Source organism: Zophobas morio, unplaced genomic scaffold (assembly GCF_036711695.1).
Source record: "Zophobas morio isolate AGI-343-1 ecotype UQ-CSIRO unplaced genomic scaffold, CSIRO_AGI_Zmor_V1 ptg000068l, whole genome shotgun sequence".
Lineage (NCBI taxonomy): Eukaryota > Metazoa > Arthropoda > Insecta > Coleoptera > Tenebrionidae > Zophobas > Zophobas morio.
Genome location: NW_026972173.1, coordinates 323,772 through 334,420, shown reverse-complemented (window position 1 = coordinate 334,420; position 10,649 = coordinate 323,772). Strand labels below are relative to the sequence as shown.

At 34.6% G+C, this 10,649-nt stretch overlaps 1 protein-coding gene across 1 annotated transcript; it reads right to left on the bottom strand.

The window, feature by feature from the left end:
* Positions 1–5,362: 5,362 nt before the first annotated feature.
* Positions 5,363–5,689, bottom strand: LOC135143651 (lipopolysaccharide-induced tumor necrosis factor-alpha factor homolog). The gene is made up of 2 exons (XM_064075548.1): positions 5,595–5,689; positions 5,363–5,546 (listed from the first exon to the last, which is right to left on the bottom strand). The coding sequence occupies exons 1-2, from the start codon at positions 5,687–5,689 to the stop codon at positions 5,363–5,365; spliced, it is 279 nt and encodes a 92-aa protein (XP_063931618.1).
* Positions 5,690–10,649: the final 4,960 nt, after the last annotated feature.

Genomic DNA, 10,649 nt, shown 5'->3' with positions numbered 1-10,649 from the left:
AGAAGACAATGTTTAAAGGGTCCAGCAGAAAACCTCGGTGAAGAGCATCATTACGCACAAACCAAGGCGCCTTTGTCAGAACACGCAGCAATTTATTCTGTCGCACTTGAAGTGCCGATCGCTATTGCACTAGAGTCGTAGGCCCGAGTAGTAGACGTATGTCATTATTGACTGGTTGTGAGACAAATACAATTGCCGTTTGTTTCGCAGAGAAAGCCTACACTAGCCGCAAAGTAAAGAATAAGGAGCCTTGGTTGCAGCCTTGACCTTCGCCACTACATAGTTCACGTGAGGCCGCCAGGGTAAGTTGTGGTCGATGGTAGTCCCCAAGTATTTTGCTTGAGAACACCATAAAATCTTAACGACATTAAAGGTTAAGGGTACGTCGCTCATGTAAATTGCAAATAAAAGGGGAAGAGAAGTGGTCTCTGAGGGGCTCCTGCTGTCAGAGATCGGAGCGGCGACCGGGTATCTCACAAGCATACGCTGACGACGCGACCATTTCTATATGATTTCAGCACGTTGTAAAGGCCATGAGGAACGGATAACGAGCGCAGTTGTGCAGCAGTGCTTCATGCCCAACTTGATCAAATGCCTTTTCAACTTCAAGAAAGACAGCGCCAGTGCCTTCTTATGGTGAAAAAGGCGAGCGGGTCGGTAGTTGCTAGATGCTGATTCCAGTTTAAGTGTTTTTAGTAGCCTCATAACGATCGCCGTCTTCCCTTGAATCGGAAAGGTGCTAAAGAGCATCGAAGATTTTATAAGGAGGTTAAAATAGAGCATCCCATTTACGGCATTTTCTTCAGCATCCCATTAGTGATGCCATCGGAACCAGGCACTTTTCGTTTAGCTAGCGCTTCGACATTTGCTTGCACCTCGTCGACACTAACTAAAGCATGTGGTTCGTAGTTAACGAAGAGAGGTAAGCTGAGCTAAGGGAATGCATCGTCATTAGCAGTATAGTAAGCAACTGGCACGTTTTGGATAGCAAGAACAAGGGCGAAAGGCGTAGTTTTATCTCCATCACTCTCGGTCATTCTATTTCCTTCAGGAAGGAGCGGTAATGGTGCGAGCCCCCGATTTTTTGATCCTCAGATACGATGCAGTTTGCTCTCCCATTTGTTAAAATGAGTCATTAGATTATTTTTTTTTCTAATGCGCCTGAAGTCAATTAACCGCAAGTTTATCTCCGGCGCTCTGCGACAACTGGTTACTCGAATAAGACGTCAACGTTAATGGATAAGTGCCTTTAAACGTCAGGCGGGCGATCGAGGCGGTACTTTACTTGATATGTTCTGGTGGCAGTAGTCTGAGCCATGTTAAGTGCGGCTTCGAAAAGAACGACAGCTTCATCCAATAGGGCGGCGTGGTTTCTAATACATCTGAACATTTGTCCCAGTCGGTAAAAATACGTGTAATAGTCTTTGGTATATCCTTCTCGTCCCCTAAATAGAGAATAACTTTGAAGTGCTCGGAGGACAGCTCGTGGAGCGCTTCAATTGCCGTAGAGAAACGTATATCTTTAAGTATGGCAATATCCAGTACGTTCATTGTGCCTATAGTCGCCAAGTATGTTAGTTACTGGGGACCTAGTATGCACAGCCCGTGCTCATCAGTATAGACCTCTAAGATGTGACCATTCGAGTTATCGGCTTGGCTGTTCCATGTAGGGTGCTTGCAATTAAAGCCCCGCACAAAACAGTAGAAGAGACACTCCCAAGGATGGCGTCCAAATCGGAGAATGGAAGTAGCTTCCTAGGAGATTGGTAGACAGCGATTAAAGACAGAGGCTCCTTGTAGCTATAAATAGGAAAATTCCCACTGCCTCTATACGTAGTGGAATTGGCATAGATATCAAATTATGGCAAACACACCGTTTCATAACGCCCCCGCCGTGTGCATAAGTTCAGTTGGCGGTACGTAAAAAGTTGTACAAATTAAATACGACTTTAGGAAGGAGGTGCACCTCGGTGAGGGCGCACACATCAATTCTTCCACGTAGTAGCAGCTCCTGAAGCTCGAGCTTCTTACTCCGAAAACCATTCGCATCCCAGAATAGGAGTCAAATGTGACAGAGACTTTTTGGCTGAGAAACCGTTGCAAAACAGATTCCAACCCTTTTTCAGTTTCAAGTGTGCTGGATAAATTCATCGTTAAAATGATAACTTCCGCCGTATTGTCGGCTGCCACTGTTCAGCCTTCCGCAATAGATGCGCGGCCAAGGACTTAAGACTCTAACGGGATACTGGATAAATCTCGATTAGGTTTGTCCTTAAATGAGACGCAAATGGAAACCCTCGGGGTGATAAAAGTATTGTTTGTAGTGGGTGCCGACGGAGCAAACTTTGCGGGTTGGCTGGCTGCCTTACGCGGATAACACTTGCAGTCTTAATAATTAGCAATATGTGCCTTGCCAAAATTCGCGCATCTAGCAGACGAGTCTCATGCTTTGGTACACGCTGAGGTCAAATGACACTCCCCGCATTTAGCGCATTGAGGTGCCGCAGCGCAAAAGCTTGCAGCGTGGCCAAAGGTTTGGCAGCGGTGGCACGGGCCTACGCGACTGCTTTTTCAAAGTTCTTCTATTTTGATCATAAGATGGGAAAGAGTATTCATCTCAAAAAGCTTTTGCCGCTCCTTTTTGGGTATACGCACCAGAACTAGTGTTAATGGACGCATCTCCCGCTCACTGTTGACACTCGGAGGGGTATGATGCCTTGCGCGTACAGTTCCGCCTTGACGTTGGAGATTTCGAGTTCGAAATAAATTCCACGAATAACAAAATTGTGTGGCCTGTCTTCAGGTAATTGATAAATAATATATTGTAATTCTTGCTTGCGCATTATCGCCGTGATTGCACAATATTCTTGAGCTTTGTCGGAAATATTTTAATTCCAATGTGCGTATCCCTTGATCTCGGGAGCAAGGCACCGTTTAACTGCAAATGTTGTACAAGAAGGGGCCACTTTTTTTTTTCACAAAGGATAATAGGAGGAAGCCCCTCTTGAAGAGTTCTCAGGGGGGGGGTGGTTCATCTAATAGAGAGACAGTGTCGGAAGCGCTGCCTATCTCTATGACTACGGAGTCCTATAAAGCTTTTGTGGGTTACTCCGAGCCTCTAATGGTTTGTTGTTGTTTATTAAAATAAATAAGCTTTATATATGTTAAAAAAGGGAACAATATTAGACCAATAGTAACGAAGAACGTGAAGTAGTTAGATTTCTTAGCTTATCCGTCATAGATATAATCAATAACGTTCAAGCTGAGGATCTCCTTCTTTGCGACAAAAACCGTTGCGATATAGTTTTTAAATTTTTAATAACCTCTTTGCTAATAATGGATTGATAATAGATGTTGGCCTCTCAATCAACCAGATAAAGCTCTTTTTAGTACTGGAGTAGTCAGAGAAGAACTTAAAACTTCTAACATGATTTCTCTATGCATTAAGCATCTAAAAAAGTAAAAAATGGGATATATTATATATATGATAAAAAGTAAATTCATTATCATTATTAATATTTATGTTAGTATTACTATTATGATTATTATTAACACTATTATTAAAATTAGTTTAAGTATTATAAGTATTAGGATTAAGAGTAGCATTAAAATAAAATTTTATTACTATTAATATTGGTAGCTTTAAAATTAGAGTGATAAGTATTAGTATTATAATAATATCATTAGAATAATTAATATCACTATTATAATATATAGTATAAGAATTGTTCTTAGTATAATTAATATTAATACTTGTATTATAACACTTGCAGGTCTCGGTTTAGCTTTAAGTAGATCAGTAAAAAAAGATTATTACATTGAAGTAATTAAACCGTTATGCATGCTCAATATTTACCACAAAATCGGAGAATTGAGGTAGAGATGGTAAGGCACAGCCACTTTGCATCAATTTTTTACTTAATGCGTGGCAAACCTAGTCGACTTCCCACACAAAGCGGGTTACGGAAAACTTAGTAAAAAAATTTTAGCGGCGGTATAATTCTGAGATACAGAGAAAAGAAAGCAGGATGTTACAATTATGAGTCGTTTGGGTTCTAAAAAGTTAATAACGAGCGCCAAAATTACTGTTAATAAAATAAATGAAAATAAAAGTGTAAAATAGGCCGTTAAATATAATCTATTATAAACAAAATAATAATAAATGAAAAAAAGAAAGAATTAGCCAACAAAACTGTGAAAAAAACAGGTTAAAGACAGAACCAAGATCGTATAAAAAAGAGGCAAAGCTAGTTTCACTATAAAAGGTATAACAAAAATCAAGAAGCTCTCTGATCTGAGTAGCGCGGAGGTGCTCTATTTGTTTTTCTCCGCAAAATCCAGAATAAAAAACAAAGAAATTTAACCACTTTATTAATTACTTTTTATAATTCATTATTCTATGACGCTCGAGCTAGCGACGGGCCGTCTGGACTTCCTTCTAGCTTTAAAGTATTTTGAATTGAAGACTGCAAAAAAAATCGCCAAATTATTTATGAAAAAAGAAAATAAATTTCCAGCATAAAGTAGTTGATCACCATTTCCCGGCCAAGTTTGTCTTTAATGACGTTGGAGTGCGCCAGCGGAGTAGCCTCTCCGGCAATGAATTCCGGGCGCAACCCATTTATATAAGAGTTGAGCCCAGGTTAAGTAAAAATTAGGTGTTTGAAGTAATAGCATGTGCCCAATTGTAACCCGATGTCATGAGAGTAGTCATATATATTTAAACATAATAACCGTACACAACTAGTGATTAAAAAAAAAAATAGTAAGCTGCATCTGGAAAATCCCTCAAAAAGTAATTAATTTATAGGAAACATCATACTCTTAAAAAAATTAAAGATGTACCAACAGAGAAACAGATTTTCGAGGTCTAAAAATTGTTACAAGTTGCGTAAATGACTAAAGGTGTCAAATGCAAAGAATGGAGTTCATGTTAAACACTAAGGATAGTTCGTAAAGTGTTGTAAGCCGAAAAAGACTTGTATTTTGGTCAACAAACGTGAGAAGGGTATTCGAAATTAATTTATTTGATCGCTCACTGGTTAGCACTAGCGAAAGCAGAAATTTCGGTGTTATTATCTAAAAGGTTTACAGTATCTAAGCGAATTAAATCACTACTCCAATATCTCAAACTTAGTGAAGGCTACATTAGATTATATTTAGCAAATAAAAACTTAAAAAAATGAGTTTGAAAGTACATAGCCCGTACTATTAACAAAACTAAGAAAGTTGGCTTTTTCAAAAACAGATCTAAACCAAAAAAGTAAGTTTTCATAAGTTATTGGGTACTAATGATAATCTTCCTACTTTATTAAATGCTTACAGTAATTTTCTAACGTTTTATTATAAAATTACACCACTTTTACAATCGAGGATAAGTGCCAATAACTACCCCACATGCAGGGCAGCTGTGAATAACATCTAATACTACATCCAAGTAGAAAGGAATTAAATAACAAGGCCAACATCCTATTAAGGTTAGACCAAGGCATGCAAGCCAAGCGGCTAGCCCAGCCTTATGAGCCACCGACGTAGTAATAACTTTTCTGCAACGAGGACATTTCATAGTTACTGGGCCCACACTAAGCTGGTACGATTGCACATTTTGAGAATCATCAGGGCTTCTACTATCCGATCCATAGGCTGGGGGATCCTGATTTAGTACGTTTGCTGAACCGGGTTCATGCATATTGTTTCCTACAGGTGTGTATATAGGATAAGTATTAACTATAATAAGCAATAGATAGCTAATATAGCTTTTAATAAGTAACTTGGTACTTGTAATCAGTACTCATAAATTAACACACCTGCAACTATTATAATAAATTATAATACTATCCAGAACACTAAACACTAATTTTTTCTTGAATAATTATTGTAGTTATTAGTATTAATCCTAAAAAATGATAAACTCTGCATGAGGCTCCTAACATAGCAATTTTATAATAATGATCACTAGGTACTTTTAGAAAGTAACTAAAAATTAGGAAATATGCCACAATTATACTACTATCCATAAACCATTTTTTCAGGATTTAATTAGCACAGTTAATGATAATAACCTAAAAAAAGGGAAGGGTTTCGGATCCTACACTTAGTGAACAGTAATAAAGTGATTTTATAATATAATATATTAGAAAATATATAACAATTATTTCTTTTCGGAAGTTACCCGCTTTGCAAAAGGGGTGAAAAGGTAAACTTATTATACTAAAAATTATGCAAATATAATTAAAACATTTAACTTAAAAACCCTTTTGGAGTCTTTTCCTAGTTAATTATCTTCGAGATTAGTTAGTGAAGTTAAAAATTTACTTAAATGCCAAATAATAACCTTATCCATTATTTATATTTTCTATTAACTAGACGCTTACAAACAACTAAATTAAGTTTTAATCGATTACTAAAAAGATCATCCTACTGATGATCAAAATATATTTATGATTAATCTTTTAGATCAGAAATATATAACAACAGTCAATATTAACAGACCTAAAGCCTCAGACGAAGCGACAGGAAGCAGTGAGCAAAAAAAAAAACCAATTTCTTTATTGAAAATAGTTATATATATATATATATATATATATATATATAAATGGTGCGGTTAACAATGTTTTCGAAATACTATTTGTATCCCTATCGTAGTAACTGGTACAAAAACGACTTTTGGTATTTTCTCGTGCTCTACACGTCGACAAAAATATGCTAGTAATTTGGTCATTGGGGCGTTTACTAAAGTAGCGTCAGTTTAGACCACGTGCTGATGAATAATCCGTTTATTAAAATATGACAATTAAAGTTAAAATTATAGACAGTCCTATTTAGAGAGTAATTGATATTTTTATCGTTTTACGGCTTACAGATAGTTTATTATATCATGTAAAAACACTAAATATATCTTATGGCTTCTCTTCTCTTCTTAAATTTTTCTATATTTCCAAAAAAAATTTAATGTTAATGGCTTAAAGTTTTCTTACTAAGAAATATACATAAAAAACAAGTAAATACACAATAACACAAATTCATAGAAGATAAACCATAAAAGTTTTAGCTCTATAAAAAACATAAAGTAATATTTATAGATTAATTTTTTTAAAACTATTCTCGACAGGAAACTATTTATTCAGATATTTTTTTTAAATTAACATTATTGGTCGTGGTAAACGTTCAAATTTAATGTTTTTTTGGACCGTCTAAATTTATTAAAACTAGTAAAGTTTATTAAACTAGTTTAGTGTCTGTTGCTTATAATAATAAAAATTAGTAAAACTAATTGTTATTGTATAATATAAAATAAAAACTTTTACATTGATTTCATATAAGAATTTAAACCTTTTCCTCTAAAGTCAGTGATATTAGCACATAATTAGCTCTATGCTTAAAAACAAGATTCTTGTCTTTTTACTTCCTAGGCAAACATGTAACTTTTTCGGTTAAGTTACGCACAGTCAACAGAGGATACAAATAATGATGAATTACATTTGCCATTAGCAAAACAATACTAGTTTACTTCATAACACGTAAACTTTTAAAAGTAATTAAAATTTTTCTCTTTACTTTCCAGAGTATAAAATTATTTCTTGGCAGTTAAAGTATAATATTTGTATAGTTTATGTTACAACACACGAGTTAGAAATAAAAAATCTAGGAACTAAATGCGGTAGCATCCCTCAAGGTGAGCGCAACTTATAACTTCGATTTTTACAATTCATCTAGTGTTGTACGGGGCTAAAGGAAAAAAAGTGTTACAAATTGTTTAAAGGGAAAAACGTAGATAATGTTTTCATTTATAGGACTGTGTGCTATATGCTTAGAGAGCAGGGAAAGAGTAGTGGGATTAACGACTTAGGATTATAGGTAAAACAAGTTTTTATTTCATTTCATACAAATTTAATTTTTTATTTTAAATGATAACAACATAGTAGTAAAGTGAACGAATTTTATCATAGTAAGCTACATTGAACAACTAGTTTAATAACATTTTTAATATACGATATACCATGTTAAAATATTTAAATAACGGAAATAACTACAAAAAAATAAATGAAAGTGGCAAAAAAGAAAAATATTTTGTTAATCGCAAAACCTTAAAAATATAGGTCATTTATTTTCTTTTTTTTTATTTTGTTTTCAAGGGATAGTACACCTTTTAGGTAATGCAATTATTAAGTATATACATTTTAGTTTTGTAGATTTTTTAACTTGACTAATTAATAACAAAGATACTATTTATAAAAAATACTATGGAGTGTTACCAAATTAATAATTGTATTTAGTATATTTGCATAACTTTAGGTATAATAAGTTTACCTTTTGCAATAGTAGCTTCCAAAAAGAGATGATTTGCTATATACTTTTTCATAAAATTCTTATAAAGGTCATTTTATTACTGACTGAGTATAGGATCCAGAAACTTCTGCCTCTTCTAAGGTGAGTATTGATAACCATGCCGAGTAAATTGAGAAAAAATTAGTTTATAGGTAGATATAAAATTTGTTAATATAATTGTATCTCTCCATCTCCATATGTACTTTGTATAAGTATCAAGTGATCGTAATTATTTATTTTCTATGATAGGAGCTTAATATAGAGTTTATCATTTTTTAGGATTAATACTAATAACTACAATAATTATTCAAGAAAAAATTAGTGTTTAGTGTTCTGGATAGTATTATAATTTATTATAATAGTTGCAGGTGTGTTAATTTATGAGTACTGATTACAAGTACCAAGTTACTTATTAAAAGCTATATTAGCTATCTATTGCTTATTATAGTTAATACTTATCCTATATACACACCCGTAGGAAACACAATATGCATGAACCCGGTTCAGCAAACGTATTAAATCAGGATCCCCCAGCCTATGGATCAGATAGTAGAAGCCCTGATGATTATCAAAATGTGCAATCGTACCAGCTTGGTGTGGGCCCAGTAACTATGAAATGTCCTCGTTGCAGAAAACTTATTACTACGTCGGTGGCTCATAAGGCTGGGCTAGCCGCTTGGCTTGCATGCCTTGGTCTAACCTTAATGGTATGTTGGCCTTGTTATTTAATTCCTTTCTGCTTGGATGATTTATTAGATGTTATTCACAGCTGCCCTGCATGTGGGGTAGTTATTGGCACTTATCCTCGATTGTAAAAGTGGTGTAATTTTATAATAAAACGTTAGAAAATTACTGAAAGCATTTAATAAAGTGGGAAGATTATCATTAGTACCCCAATAACTTGTGAAAACTTACTTTTTTGGTTTAGATCTGTTTTTGAAAAAGCCAACTTTCTTAGTTTTGTTAATAGTATGGGCTATGTACTTTCAAACTCATTTTTTTAAGTTTTTATTTGCTAAATATAATTTAATGTAGCCTTCACTAAGTTTAAGATACTGGAGTAGTGATTTAATTCGCTTAGACTCAGGTAGATTATCTGGCTATTCACATTAATTAAAACAATGTTTTATACGACGGCCACCTTAGAATGTAACTTATTAAAGCAGTAGTCCTAAAAAAAGGGTGAAAATGCAACACCTGTGTAAATGATATTTTACGATATTTCCAGCTAACGGGTTAGTCCGCCATAAAAATTTAAAAATTGTCATGGAAAAGTATGTATAGTCTTGTGGAAATCCCTCCCCCCCCCCACACGGGTATCTTGATGACCATGGAGCTTTTGAGTCGTGCCCTGTTTAAGCTGGGATATTTGCTTCTATCTATATTGACCTCAATTTGAAAGAGTATACTAAGTGGGTGCTGTTAATTATTTAAGTCATTCAAGTTTTTATCGATGCCAAAGTTCTCTACTTATAGCATTGGTTAAAACTCTATAAAAAAGGCAAGTGGCCAATTAAGAGCACTGTGCTTTATGATGTATACTTTTGCGAGAAGTCGCTATTAGTTTGTGTACAAATGTGTCTAAATAACTCCCCTCGCTCCAAGCTGTCCTCGGGTGTGAGTGTTAAGCAATTTTCAAACTAGTTTTCCTCTCTTTTATATAACATCCTAGTTATAGGTGCAATGATATAACTAAGATTACTGGAAGAGGATAACAAAATAATTTTAAATCATGAAAATTTCTTATCACGTTATCAGCACTAAAATTCAAATTTTTATTATTAATGGTTTTGTTTGTCGTCGGTTTCCTAAAGTTAGCAAGTTTTTTATAGTGGTAATTTTGTGTATTAATAAGCTCTCCAGTGAGTAGTTGGTATTGTGAGAATTATTAACATACAGTTAAATTCTTAGTGGGATTTATCTATTTAATATGAGGTTACGAATCGCGACTCTAAAAGGAGACACCACCCGCAGTTGCCTACCATAAGTTCGTTATGATAGAACATAGTTTCGACTACTTGCGAGTGTTGTGAAGTTAGAAGATCACTGTCGCCTTTTTATTGCGTAGGACTCTTCTATAAAGGAAGAGCGTTTGTTCCTTCCCCCGAAAAATTTTAGGAGGACAGAATTACTTCTTGTTTTGTTTACAAGGACCACTATGCTTGTAACTGAGAAATATGAGCATCAAGATAATACTATAATACTAAATTTTCGGTCAAAAATGTAGTTAAGCCAAAGAAACTGAATGTATGAAATTACTACGCTTAACCCAATCAACCTGCCTCAATCTATATATAAAATTATTTTAAAAAAATCGTAAA

What these genes read in the sequence shown, in the direction of transcription:
- LOC135143651 (XM_064075548.1), bottom strand. Translation starts at nt 5,689, where the DNA reads ATGCATGAACCCGGTTCAGCAAACGTACTAAATCAGGATCCCCCAGCC. An exon ending in GATTCTCAAAATGTGCAATC is followed by an intron (nt 5,547 to 5,594) that starts GTACCAGCTTAG and finishes TCCTCGTTGCAG; the next exon opens with AAAAGTTATTACTACGTCGG.